At 47.0% G+C, this 21,997-nt stretch overlaps 1 protein-coding gene and 1 long non-coding RNA gene across 14 annotated transcripts in view; one reads left to right on the top strand and one right to left on the bottom strand.

The window, feature by feature from the left end:
• ANKFY1 (ankyrin repeat and FYVE domain containing 1) overlaps positions 1–21,997 on the bottom strand; it is a 69,399-nt gene that overhangs the window by 7,719 nt on the left and 39,683 nt on the right. For 12 of the 13 annotated variants that reach the window (XR_004972952.1, XR_004972953.1, XM_036341264.1 and 9 more), the window contains 15 exons: positions 20,494–20,698; positions 18,815–18,883; positions 18,398–18,597; positions 17,098–17,195; positions 15,896–16,124; positions 14,938–15,036; positions 14,551–14,704; positions 13,798–13,966; positions 12,892–13,010; positions 12,083–12,239; positions 10,969–11,169; positions 9,107–9,283; positions 1,741–1,888; positions 1,189–1,279; positions 364–488 (listed from right to left, as the gene is read on the bottom strand). Coding sequence is in view for 11 of the 13 variants with exons in the window: in XM_036341264.1 (XP_036197157.1) it covers positions 364–488; positions 1,189–1,279; positions 1,741–1,888; positions 9,107–9,283; positions 10,969–11,169; positions 12,083–12,239; positions 12,892–13,010; positions 13,798–13,966; positions 14,551–14,704; positions 14,938–15,036; positions 15,896–16,124; positions 17,098–17,195; positions 18,398–18,597; positions 18,815–18,883; positions 20,494–20,698 (2,241 nt within the window). In the remaining 2 variants the exon portion in view is untranslated. The remainder of the gene's footprint in view (positions 1–363; positions 489–1,188; positions 1,280–1,740; positions 1,889–9,106; positions 9,284–10,968; positions 11,170–12,082; positions 12,240–12,891; positions 13,011–13,797; positions 13,967–14,550; positions 14,705–14,937; positions 15,037–15,895; positions 16,125–17,097; positions 17,196–18,397; positions 18,598–18,814; positions 18,884–20,493; positions 20,699–21,997) is intronic. The other variant, XM_036341267.1, reaches the window with a different exon arrangement.
• LOC118672002 lies at positions 17,215–19,143 on the top strand. The gene is made up of 2 exons (XR_004972954.1): positions 17,215–17,404; positions 18,829–19,143. It is a non-coding gene; the product is annotated as an uncharacterized LOC118672002 (long non-coding RNA).

The raw sequence follows: 21,997 nt of genomic DNA, 5'->3' as shown, positions 1-21,997 counted from the left end.
TCCTCCTTCTGAAGCATCTGTGAGGTGCTTATATTTTATTTCTCTCCTGGTATATGGGAGCTTGGGAAGGGCCATTGTTGCCTAGATATCTTAGAGGTACATGAGGGCAACAAAAACAAGTGGGCAGGCCTGTTTGGACAAGGGTATGGCTGTGGAGCACTAGATAAGCAGACACACATCATGTGCTGTGCCTCAAGTCAGACACTGCCCAATCCAAGGCCGGGGTCTGTGACAGATGCTCAGAGCCCAGCAGGAGTGCACTGGACTGAAAGCACTTACACAGCGACATGTGTGCCTGGGCTCTCGTTTTTCCAGGAAGCAAGGAATACAGGAGACAGGACACACAAACAGCTCATTACATACCCGTGTTTCCTTCTGCATCCGGTTTATCGAGAGGATACTCAGGCATGCACTCTAAGAAGAGATCAAAGATGGCTGCTGCATTCTCTTTGCCATATTGTCCCAAAATGTGCAGTGGCGACTGGCCTCTGACAAAACAAGCGGAAAAGTTAGGTATGTATCTGCCACAGCCATCATCCAGAAAAGAAATGAGATTTTCTGAACTCTGTGATGCTGGACAAATAAAAAAACACATAATCCTATATAATAAAAGCATAATATGCAAATTGACCAGTAGGCGGGGGGATGGGCCGGTGAGCAGGCGGCATCAGGACAGCCAAGGCATGGGCCAGCAGGCAGAGGGAGGGGACAGCAATGGTGGGGGGAAGTGGCAGCGACCAGCGATGGTGGAGGGGCAAGGGAAGGGGGCGCGGGGCTGCGCCGACCAGCACTGTCCCCTGATCAGCTACCTGGTCGCCTCCTGCAGAGGGAGGCCAGACTGCAGCTTAGGCCCACTCCTCACTAGGGGGAGCGGGCCTAAACTGTCAGTAAGACATCCCCTGAGGGTTCCCAGACTGTGAGAGGGTGCAGGCCAGGCTGAGGGACCCTTTGAGTGCACGAATTTTCGTGCACAAGGCCTCTAGTAGGTCATAAAAGTTTTTCTAAAAAGTATTCTTCAAAAAGAAAAATTCCAGGGTACCAAAGCCTGGTCCAGTGCCACAGTGGCCAGTTCTGCAGCGTGTGTGTGGGGCTAATGCGAGGCACCAGTGACCACCAGCTTCAAGGGGCAGCCAGGCATGTGACGCACTGGCCTCTGCTCTGGACCACACACACTCACCGCACACTCACCTTAGGTTAAAGGCTTCGGCGTCCACGGTGCACTCAGTCAGGAGGACCCGGATGTTGTTGAGTCGACCGTGCATGACAGCGAGATGAAGAGCTAGGGAATAGAGCCTCTTACTGTGCAAGCCCAGAAGCACACACAGGAAATCTTGACTGCTCCTCACCCTCACAAACCTTGCTCTAAAAGGGACGCAGACAGAGCAGCCGCGGTCCACTTATATCCTTTCCAGTCTTCACCACCCCCAAGAATGAGCCATAAATGCAACCTTACAAGACTTTGCTTTCTGCTTCCACAGTTACCCAAAAATGAGCTTTAATGGTTTCCTAAGAAGCCACTTTTGGCTTCAGGGGTCACCATTCAGATCATAGGCTGCTCAGAGCCTGGACAGTGGCATGTTGGATGCCTGGCTCAGAGCCTTCCCTGCCATGCTCTGCTTCTATGAAAGCCAGCCTCCCTGAGGGGGAGCAGACCCAAGAGTGCAGGGTACCTCCACCCCTAGAATGGAGGGACTGCTTAAGGCACTCAGCACCGGACAAAAGGGAATGACTGGGAATTACCATTATTTCCATTCTCATCCACAGCAGCAAAGTCCACTCCATTCTCCAAGAGGACCGAACAGATGGTGGGCAGGTCCTGCTGGGCAGCGAGATGGAGGGCGGTCTGGCGGTGCTTGGTTAATTCATTCACTTTGGCTCCTGCAAGAAGCTGTTGAAGTTGATCACATGAGCAGCCTCTTTGCCACAATCAAACAAGGTCCTACTTAAGGGGACCAAGCCTGTCTGACTCTGACATCCACGGAGTCTATCCTGCTAGCAAAGCTGGGAGCATAGGGCCTCACACACACTCCTGGCATAAGCCAGCAAACTTGCCCAAGGACAAACCGACAATCATCAAAATGTTAAAAAGGCATTCCTTTGGACACAGAAATTGTCCGACTGTACAAACATCAGTACATAAAATTATACAAGACTGCAATGATGTTCACTATTAAGGCTGTCCATTATTTAGAAAAGTAAAACCAGATCGCAAAAAGGATTTAATTATGAAAATGACAATATAGCCTGGCTGGCATGGCTCAGTGGTTGAATGTCTACCTACAAACCAGGAGATCACGATTCAATTTCCGGTCAGGGCACATGCCCAGGTTGTGGGCCCAGTGTATGGGGTGCAGGAGGCAGCCAATCAATGATTCTCTCTCATCACTGATATTTCTATTATTCTCTCTCCCTCTCCCTTCCTCTCTGAAATCAATAAAAATATATTTTTTTAAATAAAGTATTAAAATATTTAAACAAAAAGTCAAATTAGGAGACAGTATGATAGTATTATTCATTTGGAGAGAGAGATACAGAGAAATATATATACATTCACACATAAACATAGAAACTGAAGGTATTTAAAAACATATATACCAAACTCAGAGGAAAAGTTGAGGGTTTGAGAGATATTTTTTGCTTTATATCCATCCTTATATGCTTTAAGTTCTTCACAATAAGCATGTACTATTTTTTCTTAAGAGGGGAAGGAGAGGGAGGGGAGGAGGGAAGAAAGAGAGAGAGACATCAATGTGAGAGAGAGGAATATTGATGGGTTACCTGCCGACCTGCCATTGAATCCAAACCCTAGGTATGTGCCCTGACTGGGAATAGAACCCACAACCCTTTGGTGCATGGGACAACACTCCAAGCAACTGAGCCAAACTGGCCTGGGCTAGCATGTACTACTGTTATATTATTTTCTAAAAGAAAGACTGTAACAAAAAAGACAGAATCAAAGGCAGGAAGGACCTTTAAATAATATCTGTTAGTTTAGCATTTGAAATTCATTCAGAATCCACTTTCTGACAAAGTTTCACAGACGGCTGCTATTAACAGAAAAGGATCTGCAGTTTGCAGTCAGAGGTGTTTGCTCCCCTGAGGGCTGAGGCACCTAGTTCCTGTCTGTGTGCAGGCACTCTGCCTCTGGGAAACCCCGGACACTGGTTAGCTGCTCTGCTTCTCACCTTGACTTTCCAGTCCCAGGCAAACCAGCTTCTGGGCACCCAGTCAAGTCAGTCATAGGTCCAGACAGGACATAGCACAGAGGGGTATTCATGGTCACAAGTGCTAGGGATCATAGCTAACCCTAGGTTGGTTAACTGGAGGAGGGGAGAGTTTGGGTAAAGGCATTATGCAATGCGAATAGGTTCTAACATTAAGCTGTACCAATTCACAAAGGACTGGATGGTCACTGGAAGATCTGCTATTTCTACTCCTATCACTGTGAGCTCAGGACTTGGTAAGGCAAAGGCATGACCTTGGTGAAGGGACCCTCCAACCTCCCTAGGCTCTCAGTGTGGCAGACGGACTGATGAAATGCACCCCTATGTTCACTGCAGCATTATTTACAATAGCTAAGATACAGAGACAACCTACGTGCCCATCATGGGTGAATGGGTAAAGAAGATATGGTGTGCATGTACATACAACGTGTATGTATACAGTGTATGTATATATATTATATATATACTAGTGCACAAAAATTTGTGCACGGGGGGGGGGGGGGTTCCCTCAGCTCCCCGGGGGATCGGGCCTAAGCTGGCAGTCAGCCATCACTCTGGCAGAGCCCGGGGCTCTCAGGGGATGTCCACCTGCCAGCGGGGAACAGGCCTAAGCTGCAGTCGGACATCCTTAGCACTGCTGAAGAAGCAGGAGAGGCTCCCGCCACCACTGCTGTGCTGGCAGCCATCAGCCTGGCTTGTGGCTGAGCAGACTTCCCCGTGTGGGAGTGCACTGACCACCAGGAAACAGCTCCTGCATTGAGCATCTGCTCCCTGGTGGTCAGTGTGTGTCATAGTGACCAGTCATTCCCAGTCGTTCTGCTGTTAGGGTCAATTTGCATAATACCCTTTTATTATATAGGATAGAGGCCTGGTGCACGGGTGGGGGCTGGCTAGTTTGCCCTGAAGGGTGTCCTGGATCAGGGTGGGGGTCCTGCTGGTGTACCTGGACAGCCTGGGTGAGGGGCTAATGGTTGTTTGCAGGCCGGCCACAGTTCCTTCAGGGTGAGGGGGCCACCTGGGGTGCCTGGCCAGCCTGGGTGAGGGTCTGAGGGCTGTTTTCAGGCTGGCTAGACCCCCTTCAGGGTAGGGGTTCCCACTGGGGTGCCTGGCCAGCCTGGGTCAGAGGCTGATGGCTGTTTGCAGGCTGGCCAAGCCCCCCAGTGGGGACCCTCACCCCATGGGGGTGTGGTCAGCCTGGGTGAGGCGCTGAGGGCCGTTTTCAGGCTGGCCACCCCCCCCCGGCAACCCAAGCTCCCAGCCTCTCCTTTTGTTCTGGGATTTATTTATCTTCTATAATTGAAATTTTGTAGCCTTGAGCGGAGCCGAGGGCTGGCCAGGGCAGGCGGGAAGCTTGGCTTCCTCCATCGCTGGGGGCAACCCAAGCCTCCTGCTCGCTCCAGCTCCGTGGTCACCACCATCTTAGTTGGGCTGATTTGCATACTCGCTCCTGATTGGCTTGTGGGTGTGGTTTGTGGCGTGGCTTGAGCATAGTGGAGGGACAGTTAATTTGCATGTTTCTCTTTTATTATATAGAACAGTGTGTATATATAGACTATATACTATAGATATACAACACACACACACACACACACACACACACACACACAATGGAATTGTATTCAGCCATTAAAACAGAATGATCCTGGAGAAACCAAGATGGCGGCATAAGTAAACACAGGAAATTGCTGCCTCGAACAACCACTTCAAAAATACAACTAAAAGATAAAACAGACATCATCCAGAACCACAGGAAGGCTGGCTGAGTGGAAATTCTACAACTAGACGGAAAGAGAAAAGCACACTGAGACTCAGAAGAGGTGCGGAAGTAAAGTGCAGAGGTACAGAGGCGCAAGTGGAAAGGGCTGGCAACTGAGGGCACGGTTGTCTTTTTCAATTGGGAGGGATTCTCAAGCTCCCGACTGCTCTGAACTCCAGTTCCAGGCGAGTCTCTGGGGACCCAGACTCATATGGGGAGAAACTGGACTGTCTGGCATCGGTCAGAACTCAAGGGCGGCTTTCTCTCAGAGGTGCTGGCAGCGATTACCGGGACACTGAGACGCGGGGCCTCTTAGGTAGGACTGAGGATCAGCCATAGCTGTTTGCTTTGCCCTGTTGATTCCCTGAGACCCCGCCCCACCCAAGCTGTGCGCAGAGGCTTTTGCATATGAAAGGCCTGGCCCTCTGCAATCTGAAAATTACCTAACAAACTGCAGCTGGGTCAGAGAGACCCAGAACTTCCAAAAGAAGGCCCAAGGCCCCACAGCAGCAGGTTACATTACTTCACAGCTGGGCCTCATCTGGGCACCTCCAAACCCCAAACAAAGAAGAGGAATCTGCAGATCTCTCCATAGCTCCTGCTAGGTAGTCTCAGGCAGAGGCTAAATTAACACCTCCTTAGAGATCCAAGAACCAGTGTACCCAGTGGTCAGAGTGGGACCATCCAGATTACAACTCCTCAGATCCATAAGGGACACACTCAGGGGGCAGACTCAGTGAGCACCAAAGCCCCACTGAAGCAAGTCTTGCCCCAGAAGGCAAGTTCTCCAGCACAGTTCTCCAGCACAGTTCTCCCACTGCAGACACAGTTCTCTCCAGCACAGTTCTCCCACTGCAGACACAGCTGATTCTCACAGCCAATTGGCCTGGAGGTCAATTCCTCCCAGTGATACCTACAACAATCAAGGCTTAACTACAACAAGACTGTGCACAAAGCCCACAAAGGGGTGCACCAAGAGTGTCCACCTCAAGTAATTGGGGAGGCTGAGCCACTCGGCCCTATAGGACACCTAACACAGAAAGCCACTCTATCAACACAGGGAAGCATAAAAAATGCGGAGACAAAGAAACAGGTCACAAATGACAGAAATGGAGGAAAGCAAACTACAGGATATAGAGTTCAAAACCACTCTTATAAGGTTTTTCAAGAATTTTCTAGAAACCGCCAATAAATTTAGTGAGACCCTCAAGAAATCTAGTGAGACCTTCGAGGATATGAAAAAGGACCAACTAGAAATTAAGCATACACTGACTGAAATAAAGAATATTATACAGAGTTCCAACAGCAGACTAGAGGATCGCAAGAATCAAGTCAAAGATCTGAAATACGAAGAAGCAAAAACACCCAGCCGGAAAAGCAAAAAGCAAAAAGAATCCAAAAATATCAAGATAGTGTAAGGAGCCTCTGGGACAACTTCAAGCATACCAACATCCGAATTATAGGGGTGCCAGAAGAAGAGAGAGAGCAATATTGAAAACCTATTTGAAGAAATAATGACAGAAAATTTCCCCTACCTGGTGAAAGAAATAGACTTACAAGTCCAGGAAGTGCAGAGAACCCCAAACAAAATGAATCCAAAGAAGACCACACCAAGACACATCATAATTAAAATGCCAAGAGCAAAAGACAAAGAGAGAATCTTAAAAGCAGCAAGAGAAAGACAGTAATTACCTATAAGGGAGTACCCATACGACTGTCAGCTGATTTCTCAACAGAAACTATGCAGGCCAGAAGGGAGTGGCAAGAAATATTCAAAGTGATGAATAGCAAGAACCTACAACCAAGATTACTTTACCCAGCAAAGCTATCATTCAGAATTGAAGGTCAGATAAAGAACTTCACAGATAAGAAAAAGCTAAAGGGGTTCATCACCACCAAACCAGGATTATATGAAATGCTGAAAGGTATCCTTTAAGAAGAGGAGGAAGAAGAAAAAGGTAAAGATACAAATTATGAACAACAAATACACATCTATCAACAAGTGAATCTAAAAATCAAGTGAATAAATAATCTGATGAACAGAATAAACTGGTGAATATAATAGAATCAGGGGCATAGAAAGGGAATGGACTGACTATTCTCGGGGGGAAAGGGGTGTGGGGGGTGTGGGAAGAGACTGAACAAAAATCCTACACCTATGGATGAGGACAGTGTGGGGGGAGTGGTAAGGGCAGAGGGTGGGGTGGGAACCGGATGGAGGGGAGCTATGGGGGGAAAAAGGACAACTGTAATAATCTAAACAATAAACATTTAATTTAAAAAAAAAAGATTAAAAAAAAAAAAAACCAGAATGATCCTGGCCAATGTTGCTCAGTGGTTGAGTGTCGACCTATGAACAAGGTCATGGTTCGATTCCGAGTTGCGGGCTCAATCCCCAGGAGGATGTGCAGGAGGCAGCCAATCAATGATTCTCTCTCATCACTGATAATTTCATTTCTCTCTCTCTCTCTCTGATACCAATAAAAACGTATTTTCTAAAAAAATTTACAAACAAACAAACAACAACAAAACAAGAATGAAATCTTGCCATTTGTGACAAGTTGGATGAACACTGAGGGCATTATGCTATGTGAATTAAGTCAGTGAGAGAAAGACAAATATCATTATGATCGCACTTATATTTGGAATTTAAAAAAATAAACAAAAAGGCCCCAAACTCATAGACACAGAGAATAGATTTTGGTAGTTGCTAGAGGATGTGGTAGGCAAAATGGGTGAAGGGACTCAAAAGGTACAAACTTAGTTATAAAAGAAGTCAGTCACAGGATGTCATGCAGAGCATGGTGATTATAGTTACTAATACTGTTGTATATTTGAAAATTCCAAAGAGTAATTCTTAAAAGACATCATCACAAGACAAAAAAATTTTTGTGACTATATATGGTGACAGATGTTAATTAGACTTACTGTGGTGACCATTTTGCAATATATACAAACTAGAGGCCTGATGCACAGATTCGTGCACTAGTGGGGTCCCTCAGCCTGGCCTGTGCTCTCTGGCAATCCGAGACCCCTCGGGGGATATCGGACTGCCAGTTTCCCCCGAGGGATGTAGTAGTGGCGAAGCCAAGTGTCCAGGGAGGAGCCTGAGCCTGGGCCAGGCTCTGTGCCGCTCCCGCTCATCCTGGGCCCTACTGTGCCTGCTGTTGCCCTGTAGTGCTGCCACAGAGGCGGGAGAGGCTCGCGCTACCCCAGCTGTGCTCGCCAGCGTCTGGCACCTGTTGGTCATCTGAGCAGCGCTCCTGCTGTGGGAGCATACTGACCACCAGGGGGCAGCTCTTGCGTTGAGCGTCTATCCCCTGGTGGTTAGTGCACATCATAGTGACTGGTCGACGTTTCGGTTGCTTAGGCTTTTATATATATAGACTAGAGGCCTGGTGCGTGGATTCATGCACTGGTGGGGCGCCTTGGCCTGGCCTGTGGGGATTGGACTGAAATCGGCTCTCCAACATCCCCGAGGAGTTCCAGATTGCAAGAGGAGTTCCAGATTGCAACTCGGTTGACCCACCCCAGAATTGGGCTCCCTCCTCTCTCATTACCCCTGGTGGTCAGTGTGTGTCATAGCTACTGGTTGGAGTGTCTTCCCCCTGGTGGTCATTGCACATCATAGCTACCGGTTGGATGGTTCAACAGTTGGACAGTCGCTTAGGCTTTTACATAAATAGATATCAATGTTATATACCCGAAACTAATGTTATATATTAATTATAACTCAAAAAAAACCGAGGAGAGTGAGTGAGAGAGAGAGGGAGAGAGAGAGAGAGAGAGAACGCGCATGCGCATGCGCACACCAGAAAGCCCCAGCTGAGCGCCTGACACAGAGCAAGCAATCAGAAGGGGATCTCCTTTCCCTAGATGCTCCCACCACCTCGGCCACCCAAATCCTGCTTTCTCTCGTGGCCTCACTCAGCACCTGCCTGCCCAAGGAGCCCACTGGGACTTAGGATATACTGATACACCTGCTTCTTCGGCACATGGCTTACTCCCTCCAAAATGTGCAATGGCCTTTCACAGTAACTGTAAAACACCTATGGTGAGAGATTTGGCACACATTCTACCACATGCTTTGTCTGCATGTTTCATATAATGTTTCGGCGACACTTACCAAATTGCGGACGATAATCTCTGAGCCTGCTTGGACAGCAAGGTGCAAAGGGGTCAACTTGGAAGCATCCTGGACTCTGGAATTCACATTAGCCTGGACGCTGATCAGGAACAGGACACTTTCAATATCAGAGTTCTGAACTGCCACATGAAGAAAATTCCGGCCCTTGTTATCCACCTGAGGCAAGAACCAAAATATGAGTGGGCTCCCCCATGCAAGAGTGGCTCCTCAAGCACCTGCAGGCTGCTCTGACCACTGGAGAAGTCATGGTATTGCCTTCCCTCAGTTCCAGGAAGGCCCCACCCCAAACAGACCACTCGACATATATGTGCACATGCCCGTGTGTGCATGGTCATCCTCACGGGCAGGGAAAGGCAGCCACTGCACTGGCCCAGCAGTGCTGGTGCCCTTGCACAGCAGGAGCTAGACTTGGAAAGCCAAGAAACAGACAATCTAAAGGACAGGGAAAGGAAGGTACCAACACACTGCAATATCAGGGAAAGGCAAGGGTGGAGGTTAACCTTGGGGGCCCCTTGCTTTAGCTAAAACAGGCACCCAGCATCCTAGCACCCCAGCAAAAATGGCAGCCTGACCCCAAACAGTCAAACAAATCTTCAGAAACTTTCAGAAAATTTCCTCTTTCACAGAGCTACAGGATGACAGTACATATTGGGGAGGCAACCAACAGTGTAACGCAGACTTTGCTTCATAATGTAAAGCAGACAAAAGTTCACTCAAATCAAACTACAGAGATTCCTGCCCTAACTGGTTTGGCTCAGTGAATGGAGCGTCAGGCTGCGGACTGAAGGGTCCCAGGTTCGATTCTGGTCAAGGGCATGTACCTTGGTTGCAGGCATATCCCCAGTAGGGGGTATGCAGGAGGCAGCTGATTGTTGCTTCTAACTCTCTATCCCTTTCCCTTCCTTTCTGTAAAAAAAAAACAAAAAAAAACAAAACAAAAAACTACAGTGAGTCCTGCAGTTGTAAGAGCTGCCACATCAGTATGAGTGCTCAGTGAGAAGTGAGGGAGACTCTGACATGCTGCACACACACAGCACAGTCCCTAACACATTTCCACAGTGTACGCTGGTATCACAGCGATGTATCTGCAAAAGGCTCTGATCAACAGTACCAGTTTCACACTAGACTGAGAAGAAACGTGAGAGGACTATTCATTCTTGCACATTTTACATAGCTGAGCAACCTGCACGATGCAGCCACACCTACGTAAATGCTGAAGACACGACATACAGAAGTCTGAACACCAAGCTACAGTCTTCAACTATCCGAGATTGTTGCAAGGTCCCAAGTTTCCATCTACCTTCAGAAATGGCTGCTCAACATCTTGGCAGTATTCTAAGTGCTCAATAGAGACTCAAACAAACACATCCCAGCTCCCGCCTCAGATCAGTTGCTGCTGTCATTTCCCACCCAATCTGCTGTTTCAGGTCAACAGTTCACCATCCAGAAAGAACAGGACAACTGAGCCTGCTAAGCGGAATGATAACTTAACTCCTCTAAAATACGCAGAAAGTTGCCCAAATCACACCAAAAGCTCAAGTCAATTTCAATCTCTTAAACATACTCATTACTGGGGCAATTAAACAACCAAGCAAAGGCAAAGAGTGAGCTCAGCTGCATGTGTCACCATTATGTGGCGGACACACAGGACAGAACAGTAACCTCATCCCGCACTGACAGGACATCTAAATGGTCAGGTTTTAAGAAAGGGGAGTATAATTTCAAAACAATGTCTTTACGTAGAAGAGACCTGTATGACTGGAGACATATCTTTAGTCCCCATGGAACAGGCTCTGCCCTGCTCAGGACGCCGTAGAGAATGCTGGGTGCTGGGCACTCACCTGCTCTGCAGCCCCAGACTCGCGTTTCAGGATGGCCTCGGCCGCCTTGTTGTTCTTGTAAGTCATGGCGCAGGCAAAAGGGGTCAGCCCTTGTCTGTCTCGGACATTCAAGTGGATGTCAGGGTGAGAAATCAACAGCTGAATGATGACACTGTGTTGGTTGCTGATGGCCACATGGATAGGCGTTCTTCCTTCTGCATCCTACAGGGATCAGGCACAGATTTCAATCTTCAAATGAACAACAAAACTCAGGGTTTTAAAATATAAAGGGGGATAACTTTTAAACCAAATTTGGTTCTCAGAATCAATACTGCCACCCAGTGTTTGAAATCAGCTCTGAGGCCAAGCAGAGACGACTAAAAGCCACTCCCCATCCCCTGCCCTAGTGACCTAGGGGCACACACACACACTTGTTTACAAGATCTGCATTCAAACTCACTTCCAAGTTACACTCTCCTTCTCTGACTAACTACAGGGCCGCCCACATAAATGTTCATGACTCAGGGATGCTCAGTTGAACTACTGGAACATTTTACTGAACACTGTCCAGATGCTCCTCAACTTACAGTGGCGCTATATCCCAATAAACCTATCATAAGTGAAATATCTTTTAAGTCAAAAATGCATTTACCACACCCAACCTACAGAACACCATTAACTTAGCCTCACCTACCTTAAATGTGCTCAGAACACTTACTTTAGCTTACAACTAACTGGGCAAAATAATCTAACACAATCTCATGTAATTTACTAAATTATGCATATCACTTTTGTACCATCATAGAGTTGAAAAATCACTAAGTCAACCATCATGAGTTGGGGACTGTGTGTATGCAGCCTGGGAGTAGAACTAACTCTGAATGGAAATCTTTAACTAGCCGGGATAGGAGGCTAAGCCAAGTTGAAGGATCAAGGCACAAAGAAGAAAAGCCTCGACGTGAAATCACTGAAGTGATTAGGCAGGCTAGTCACTTCCTCTGTCTGCAGTTTAGCCCCATTTGTGGTAACGCAGACCCGGGACTGAGAATCTGCAAGGCCCCTTTGCCAAAAGAGGAGCTTTTCCCTAATCCTGGGGTTACCAACACTCCCCCTGGAGAAGAGAAACTCTCCATACCTGTGCATTTACATTGGCACCAAACTCCAGAAGACACTGGACCGTCTCTTCCAGGCCCCAAGAGGCTGCCAAATGCAAGGGCGTCTGCCCGTCTCTGGCCTCTTCCTCGCCTTCTCCATTAGCACCGGGCTGTCTGGGACTGTTCACATCGCAGCCGCTGAAGAGAAGGGGGAAATGAAAGGAAGGCTTCAAGTGCCAAGCTTCCATCCAGCCTCTAGGCATGCAGGTAAGTACCCAGCAGCAGCCCTGTCCAATCCAACAAAAATCTCCGCACCAGGGACTGCTGTCCTTGGCCTTAAATGTCAGTGTCTGGGTCCCCCTCCCACAGATTCTTCTGTACTGGTCTTAGGGACAGGACAGCCTGGGCAGCAGAACTCTACATCCCCCCAGGGGAGCTGCATGCACTTAAAGTTTGAGAACCACTACTCTACAGGTTTCCTGCATGACTTGCCTCCCACACAGCCTGTACTAAGAAGCTATGGAGCCTGTTATGGCTCATGTATCTTTGAGGGGGTCCTGCAAGAGGCCATCTGGTCTTCCAGCGACCCCCCTCACCCCCAAGCCTCCTGGCTTCATTGTGTAAACTGGCCTGATTTGACTGTGGGCAGCCCGCAGGAGGCTGACAGCAGATTCTCTGATCTGGGCACTCAAAGTCCTTTCCTCACAAATGAGTCACATCTCTTGGCTGACTTAACTTGACAGACAGTGACCCTCTGATAGCCTTAATTAGGAGAGTCCGGCCAACAAGACTGTAGCTAACAGTCTTGCTGAATAAAAAAGATTTGCAGAGATACTTAGTCTTCTCAGACCTGCGAATAAGGAAGCAGGTGGTGGACTCGTTGTTCTCGTCGATGGCTCTGTGCAGGAGTGTCTGAAGGCACCCGCTAGGTCCCGGGCCCCAGCATGTGGCATCACAGCCATGTCTGACCTGCAGAAAAACAAGTTACTCACAACACTGCTTGGAAAAGGCCAACATTTTCATTACCATCTTGGAGCTCTATGTGCATCATTAGATTCATTTTCAGGCAAGACACGGTTGTTAATGAACTGCTAATGATTTTTATCTGAATCATTCATCAGATTTACAAACAATTATTAAAACCTGCTCTGTGCAAGTGTGACAAGTCCTTGAAGTGATGTGTTTAGGAAATATGAGAGAGATATTTAATTAGTACCCTCTTGAGTTGTGTTCTAGAATAGAAAACACACACAAGGAATAGAATGTGAGCACGTGCAGATGCCCCAGTAACACCCACCTGTAATTAACAGGGGAAGTCAGTAACCACTGGGTAAAGCCCCCAGGTGCAAATACCTTATTGTCACATTTCAGGCTCTTCAAAAAGCTAATAACTTCCAGAGTTACCTCTGCTTTGGGGGCCTATCTTCTGAACAGGAGACAAGACTGAGATCTGGGAATGTGTCACTCTGGTGACAGCCAGGGTAGCCCACATCAAAATAACCCACCTCAGAGCAGATTCCTGAGGAAACCCTTGCTTCTTGGCAGTTTTCTTGATAAAAGCAGCCTAAAAAATGGGTCATCCGAGACCATGCTGAACTGCAAGTCTCTCTAGTGTGATTTCCTACTGCTCGTCCTTGGCTCAGTTTGTTACCTGGCAGATCTCTTGCTCTTTGTGGCCGCTGTGTAGGTACCAAATCCATCTCTGACACAAAATATCCCCATGTGTAAAAAGAGGCTAAAGTTGAGTCTGACTCACCAGAGTCGAAGCGATGTCCTCCAGATTATTTGCCAGCGCGAGCCACAACGGGGGGTTCCCCTTCTCGTCCGGCACGGACATGTCAGCTCCTCGGGTGCAGATGGCATCCACTACAAGCGGGAGCTGATTTTTGATGGCCAGCTGAAGGGCTGTCTCCCCATCCCGAGTCCTGCTAGGACATGCACACCACAACTAGCATTTGTAGTGAAAGCCAAACGACAAAGGGTGCCCTTCTGGCCATTCCAGAGGCCTGAATCCACTGTATCCCTTAAACTAATTCATTCACATTCATTAATATCCTTTCCGAGAAATATAACCTGTCAATAGCATCTGTCCCAGATCTTTGAAAACATACAGCCATGCCGTCCTATGTCACAGAAAAGTAATGATCCAACACTGCAGGGTGTTGAAATCTGAAGGGCGTGTAGCTACTTCTAACAGCATCTCAAAGCAGTGCAAGTTTAACGGCATGTGTTTCCCCCTCAAGCCTTTTGACAGCTCATATATTGGAATGTTCTTCGTGATAACTGAAATTCTTACTCAAGTGATTTGAGACTCCTTTTTAATGAGACAGTGCAAGTGGAGGGGGGGGGGAGAGCACAAGTGCACGGTCACGCCCAGTTTCTGCACCGAATTTACCTCAGAGCCCTCGTCCCTCCCCCTATCTGACAAGGACAATATGTCCCACAGGCAGGGCCATGCCCATGAACCACCTCGAGTCAGTGAGGCCCGCGCTGTCGCGGCTCAGCCCACCTGACATTTATGTCCGCCTGGTGCTCCAGGAGAAAGAGCGCGCTCTTGCTGTCCTGCCGCTGTATGGCCATGTGCAGCAGCGTCTGCCCGTCCGACATGGTGTCGTTGATGCCTGCCCCGGAGCCCAGCAGCTGGGCTGCAATCGTGTGCATGCCTGGGAAATAAGCAAGCCCCGGTTAATGCATTTCCCCACTTCTCCAGCATCTTACTGCAACAAACACACCCTCTCCACTTCTCAAAGCCGGCAGTTTTTAAACTGGGTATTACAGGCTTAACCCAAACGGGAAAGTTATTTTACAACCAAGCCCTCCCCACCTCCTTGCTTCTCTCCCTCTCTCCCTCACCCCCTCCTGACTGCTGCTGTCATAGCCTCTCGCACAGCCTTACCTGTCCATAATGCCAGGCCCAGCACAGTCTGGTCTCGGGAATCCTTGAGGCTGAAGTCCGGAATAATTTGCAAGTTGTTGGTGGCATGAAGAGCATTAGCTAAATTTTTTTAAAGGAAAAGAACACTTGATTTCACCATCCCATGGATCATATTTAAAGTATCCAAGAGAGTAAGAGATCAGTTTCAAACTGACTGGCTAAAATACGAACTGATAAATCTTCTTGTGGAGAGTGGAAGCCAAGAAATCTAACACATGGGGAAAGAAATTCTAAGCTTATGGGGAAAATGAAAATTTTTAAAGTTTAAAACATTGAATCTTCATAAAAGGAAACTAGACTCCACTGTGGAAACACACGTTAATTACCTGATTGTGGAAAAGAGGATCAAAACCATGCCTTGGCAATGTTTTCCTAAACGTAATTCCTACCATCTTACCATTCCTGTGAAGACCAAGAAAAGGTGCATTCTACCCAAAGCTCCACTGCCTCCACAGCAGTGCTAGAAAGGGTGAGCCTTCGCCAGGACACAGGTGAGAGTCCCCCTACGCCCGGGACAGGAGAGAACGCTGAGGCTGACTTTCTGAGGGGAACTGCGGGGGCTTCCGAGGTTCACTGCCAGGACGGCTGAGGCAGAGAGGATTGGTGGCTCGTAGAGGACCTGCCACAGCAGAGTTCTCCAAGACAGCTCATGCCAAAGCAAAGCCTTGCTTGACCTCCACGGAAATGCCTGGGCAAACACCCCACAATAAAGGACACAGTCAAAGGTCCTAACACCTTAACCTGGCGGGTGAAATGGGCAGGCCCCATCCTGAAAATGTACACTGCAGCCAGGAGCCAGACTATATGCTTTTCTAATTTATCTGAGAAACTCACCAGGAAAGAAGCATCACCTCGGTAGTGACCTCTCAGCACCACCATCCCCAGGTCACAGGGGCCGGCAGCAGTTCCTACCACCCACCTTTTTGTTCCAGGATGACAGACACCACATCTGGGTGATTATAGGCGATGGCCATGTGCAACGGCGTCTGCAGGTAGACACTGCCCACGGAGCTGGCCAGGGACGCAGCCTCCTTTGGCAGAGGCGGAGCTTCCTCGGTCTGCAGGTTTGGGTTGGCACCTTGCTGCAGGAGCTCTGCGGTGAGGTTGGCCAGGCCATGCCTACAGGCCGTGTGCAACGGGGTTTCTCCCTGAACAGAAACACATGATCCAAAGGAGAGCACTTTCAGGCTGGGAGTTCTACTCACAGCCTAAGTGCTGAAACTCAGGTCCCAGTGGCAGTTACAGCTCTTGGCTCATCCTGTCACCAGCTGGCCTCCACGACTTTTGTCCCACTCCTTCTGGTCACCGCTCTTCCCTTTCCCCTGTGCCATCATCCCTAGATTCATCAATGTCTTCCCAAGCACCCGTCCAACGTTCTGGCAAATCATCTTCTGCATTTCCAATGACCTTCTTAACCAGCCTTCACTTTGTTTTTATAATTACTTATAATTATAAAAATAATAGATGACTATTATTAAATAACAACAGAGGACTTCCAAGTGTCACTAAAATAAATGCTGCAGAAAATGGAAGAGCCTTCCCAGGCCGGTGTATCTCAGTGGTTGAGCACTGACCTATAAACCAGGAGGTCGGTTCGATTCCCAGTCAGGGCGCATGCCTGGGTTATGGGCTCCCGATCAATGATTCTCTCTCATCATTGATATTTCTGTCTCCCTCTCTCCCTCTCCCTTCCTCTCTGAAATCAATAAAAATTAAAAAAAATTCGAAAGCTACAAGAATATTTAGTGAAGTTTCCTCTCACTCCTTGCCCCCACTACCCAAGTATCCTCCCTTAAAGAAACCTTATTACTAGTTCCATGTTTCCCTCCAGTGACAGAAGATTCAAAGAAAGATATGTACACACATGTATATATGTGTATGTATGTACATATAGTTTACAACCTAATATACCATAAATGTTTAGGAAATGGTTGCTGAATGAATCAAGCAACCAACAATATTTGAGAATACAAGCACCTGTTTCACTCTTTTTTAATCCTGTGTACATATTACTTGGAGACAAATTGAAAAAAAGAATCCATTCCATTTTCCCCTTTAAACTGTCACTGTCATTTCTTCCACAGATCAAAACTGCTCCCCTTGCTGCCCTGCCACACTTACCCACTTGTTTCTGTGGTTGACCTGGGCACCACTGGTTGCCAGGAAAAGAGCTGCTGCCTCATTTCCTGCTTCAGCTGCCCGCTGCAGTAAGCAATTTCCTAGGAGAAAGTGGGCATATTCATTCTTCCATTTGCATAACAATGAGGTCCAGTTCCATAGCGCACCACACCCTGACTGCCCCACCACCTTTCACAAGTGACAAGCCAGCACCTAAAGAAGGTTCAACTTAAGTCCACATAGGCACTCTCAGGAACAGTCCAGAGACAGGATGAGCCCGGTATGCACTAGCCACCACCCAGAACCAGAGGTAAGTCAGGTCTCTTTCCTGGGGCTGGATTGGAATACACTTCTCAATAGCAGTGTTACTAACATTTTGGGCCAAATAACTCTTTGACGTGAGGCACCGCACAATGTTTAGCAATATTCCTGGCTTCTGCCCACTAGGTGACAGCAGCACCCCCAACCTTGCTGTGATAATCAAAAATGGTTACAGGTGATGCCCAATGTCCCTGGGTGGGAAGTTGGGGGTGGGGTGGGGAAGGTGTCCAAGTCTGAGAACCTCCGAGTTAGATGTCTATTTTGAAGACACTGCGACCTAAATGCTACCAGAAAATGCCCCTTAAGTACTTCACTTTTACTCTTGGGGCCTTAAATGTTTGTCCTTGGCTTAGAAATATTTTTTTTTTAGCATTATCACTCTTTTCTAAATAAAACAAAAAAATTTTTTTCTTCTTGTTTTCAAATGGTTTAGCTCAGTTTTAACCTCTAATACAATAAACATCAAAAATACAACAACCCACCAAAACAAAAGCTCTTGAAGAGGGTAAAAGGAGTTCTGAGTCCAAAAAGTCTGTAACTCACTGCTTAAATAAACAAAAGTATTTCAGCTTAATGGACACAACTCAAAGTCTGGCTAAATTTTTTTTTTTCCCCCAGAAAGGAAGGGAAAGGGAGAGAGAGATAGAAACATCAATGATGAGAGAGAACCACTGATCGGCTGCCTCCTGCACACCTGACACTGGGGATTGAATCCTCAACCTGGGCATGTGCTCTGACCAGGAATCGAACCGTGACCTCCTGGGTCATAGGCCAATGCTCAACCAGTGAGCCACGCCAGCCAGGCAAATTTTTTGAAGCACAATATTAAAATAAAATAACTTGGGCTTCCTCTATAGTTAAACTTAAGTATAAAATACTTAATAATATGTCATTCAGTTTCTAAATTTTTGGTAAATCGCTGACACAGTATTTCATGGAGTCTCCAGGCTTGAGCATCAGCTCTTAGGGATGCGTGCTTTACCTGTTTTAGAGTCAGGTGCGTTTGTGTTGCTGCCCCGCTGAATGAGTCTCGCTGCAAAGCTGTTTTCATCAAATGAAGTCCCATTGACCACAGGGAGGTCTTCGAAGGGGTTTACGGACTGATCGGATGACACAGTGATGTACTGCACTGCGAGCCACAGAGCTGTGCTGCCCTCGTGGTCTTTCAGTTCTAAGTCTAATCTGAAACAAGGAAGCAATGTGAGCAGCAAATGCTTTCTTCAGACACTGTCCTGACAACAGCCTCATTCTTTCCTTAATATTTGTTGAATGACTATTTTTTAAAATTTACTTTCAATTATTAAAATTTACAACACTAAAAGACATTTTAAAAATTATGTTTCACTCACAATCCCACCCTCACAACTGCTTTTTCATTTCTCCGTGTCTCCCTACGTACTGTTTACACTGCAGCAACTGATTGAACACGTATTCGTTCCTGGCCACGATGGACAAGTGTAAGGGAGTCCTGCAGGGTGAAGGAGGAGAGGTGTCAGTCAGGATGGCCCTGAATGCACACAGAAGCCGCAGCAGGAGGCGACCAGAATCACCAACCACAAGAACGTCCACATTTCTCCACAGGGCTTTTTCTACACTGGCAAACAGTGTCCCAAAACCATGACCAAGTAGCAAAGAATGAAAATGGGTTTGCTTATATGTTACCCTTTACTATTCAGAGCCAAAAGGATAAGAATAAAGGAAGAGATATAGTCTCCAATTAAATCCTGACCCTTACTGATTGTGCATATATTCATGTTTTTAAAACATCAGTTTCACCCTGGCTGGGTGGCTCAGTTGCTTGGAGTGTCGTCCCATACACCAGAAGGTTGCAGGTTTAATTCCTGGTTAGGGCACATACCTAGATTTCAGGTTCGGTGCCCAGTTGGAGCGTGTACAGGAGGCAACTGATCCATGTTTCTCACATTGATGTTTCTCTCCATTCCCCCCACCCCACCCTAGCTTCCTCTCTCTAAAAACAATAAACATATCCTTGAGTGAGGATTAAAAACAACAACAAAAAAACCAGCAGTTTTTATCATTCCATAATTTTCTGTTGTACTCAAAAACATTCAGAGTGGCAACAGGGAGGAACTAATTAAAGTGTCAGTTAACCACACCTCACTGTTTTATTTAGCCCTCGAGTGCCCCAAAGGAGACGGCACTGCAGCGCACAGGGCCTCCCCGACGGCCTCTATCTCAGAGCTACAGGCTGCCAGAGCTTACTGCAGCTGGCAGGGGTGGGGACAAAGAATCAACAGAAGAAAAAAAAGAATGCAATTATGTTTGGATAATAACATAATTATCACATGATATTGAGAGTTCATGGAGATCCACCTTATTTAAGTATTTTGTCCATCACACAAATCTCTTTCCCTATTCTGACTTCACACAACTTTTATTTTTTTGAGAGGGTTTTCAAAGATATAAAATCCTGAGTTGCTATGATGAAAAGTGGTGATTTAGATGGCTTCACTCCCTTTCACCCCCCCGCCCCACATGGCTGTCCCAAAGACAGGCAGCCCTTTCTTGGATTCTAAACCACAAGGAACCGTCAAGTAAATAGTTCTGGGAAGGGGCAAATGGTATACAACTGCTACTGTCAAATTTGCAAAGGGCTGTGCTGAGGAAGAAGTGGCAAGCTGTGCAGATAGTTGTCTAAATGGAAGTATTTGCAAGAAGGTAGAACTGGGTTTAATATACAGAATTTCCCAGCAATTACACCTCACAGAAATAAAACAGACGGCCTTGAGATGGTGTGCTCCACTTCTTCAATTTACCCAAGCAACTCTAACAAAGAGGCTAGAAGAAGGCTCCGTTGGAGCAGTTGAACCAGATGACCACTCTGATGATGACAGAAATTGCTTAAAAATCCAAAGACCTCAGTTATCTAGAATGGAAATGGTTTCCCCAAATGCCTCAGGCCTTAGTCATGTCTCTCATTTGTGCAACAAATGAGTGTTTGTGACTTGAATAAAAATCAGATTGAATAATGCCAACCAAAGAACATCAAGTCCCTGTCTGCCAGTTACATGCCACTGGGAATGGTGCTAAGAACAGTCTGTTTGCTCGCCCACTTACCTGCCCTTGCTGTCCTGCATGTTGGGATTGGCACCAGCCTGCAGAAGGGCTTCTGCAATCTGTGCCATTGCAGACATCACATCTGCTGAATGTTTCTTTGAATTGTATAATGCCACCAGGTGCAACGGTGTCTCCTGGGCACTCAATGTAGCAGCACTGACGTGGGCCCCATTTTTAATGAGGAAAGTGGAAGCAAAGACATCTCCTTGAAAAGAAATAACAGAAATAGTGGTTACATATGACAAAACCCAGGGCAAATTATTCTGGCCAATGTTGCCTCAGAAAGGCATCATTCAGCAACTGCAGACAAAGAGAAACAATTGGGTGTGTCTGAGCGGCACCTCTCTGGACACCTGTAGGAGGGAACTCATCATTGAGACCACAGAGTTACACTTGAATTCAAAAGACTTTGTTCAATTTCTGATTACCTGTTATCTGTCCTGCCCCTCACCACATACCACTTCACTATCCTATATAATAAAAGGTGAATATGCAAATTGACCAAACAGCGGAACGACCGGTCACTATGATGCGCACTGACCACCAGAGGGAAGGTGCTCAAAGCAGGAGCTGCCTCCTGGTGGTCAGTGTGCTCCCACAGCAGGAGCACCGCTCAGCCAGAAGCCAGGATCACAGCTGGCAAGCACAGCAGCAGCGGTGGCGGAAGCCTCTCCTGCCTCTGTGGCAGCGCTAAGGCTCCCTCAGCGGACATCCCCTGAGGGGCCCTGAACTGTGAGAGAGTGCAGGCCAGGCTGAGGCCCCCCCCCTCCCCCAACGGCCCACAGTGCATGAATGTCATGCACCGGGCCTCTAGTTTAAGTATACCAGACTCCTATCCTTCAAAAGCCTCTTGTGATCATCAACTTTCAGAAAGGGTTCCAAGATTTCTCCCCAATACAATTTATCTCCCTCTTTCATTTCCTCATCAGTCTATACCTAAGTAACACATACCCTCAACCTGCTGTACTTGCATACCAGTTCCTCTTCAGAGTAAGACCACATCTGATTGATTATTGCCCAAAGATTCTTTTCCTTTTCTCAATCTAATTACATACAAACAGTCTTAACAAAAAGTTTACAACTGAAAATTTGAAGAAAGAATCTGTACACATTGCTAATTACAAAAAATTTTTACATGGTAAATTAACTGGATGTAAAAATGAAATTTCTAAATTCCTTCCACAGCCTTAACTCTTGGAGCATTACAGGTAGAAAGGCTAAGTAGGACTATTCACACATATCAAACTGAAACTGAGTAACGTACATAAAACCCAGTAATTTCAACAGCTCAAACCACCATTTTTGTCTATTTAGTGTTCCGTGTGAGGGAAAAGAGCTACCTTGACAGACAATCTTGACAAAAGGCCAAAAATTACATTTCGTGAAAATATTAAAGGTATACATTTCTGGAACTATTGTGTTATATACCAGCAAGAAAAAGCTGACTCTAGATTGGTTCTGTGAATACATGGTTAAGTTCAGAACCAAGCAATCTGACCAGTGG

Source organism: Myotis myotis, unplaced genomic scaffold (genome assembly GCF_014108235.1).
Source record: "Myotis myotis isolate mMyoMyo1 unplaced genomic scaffold, mMyoMyo1.p scaffold_m19_p_17, whole genome shotgun sequence".
NCBI lineage: Eukaryota > Metazoa > Chordata > Mammalia > Chiroptera > Vespertilionidae > Myotis > Myotis myotis.
Note: the sequence above shows the minus strand (reverse complement) of the source record. Positions and strands in the feature narration are given on the sequence as shown.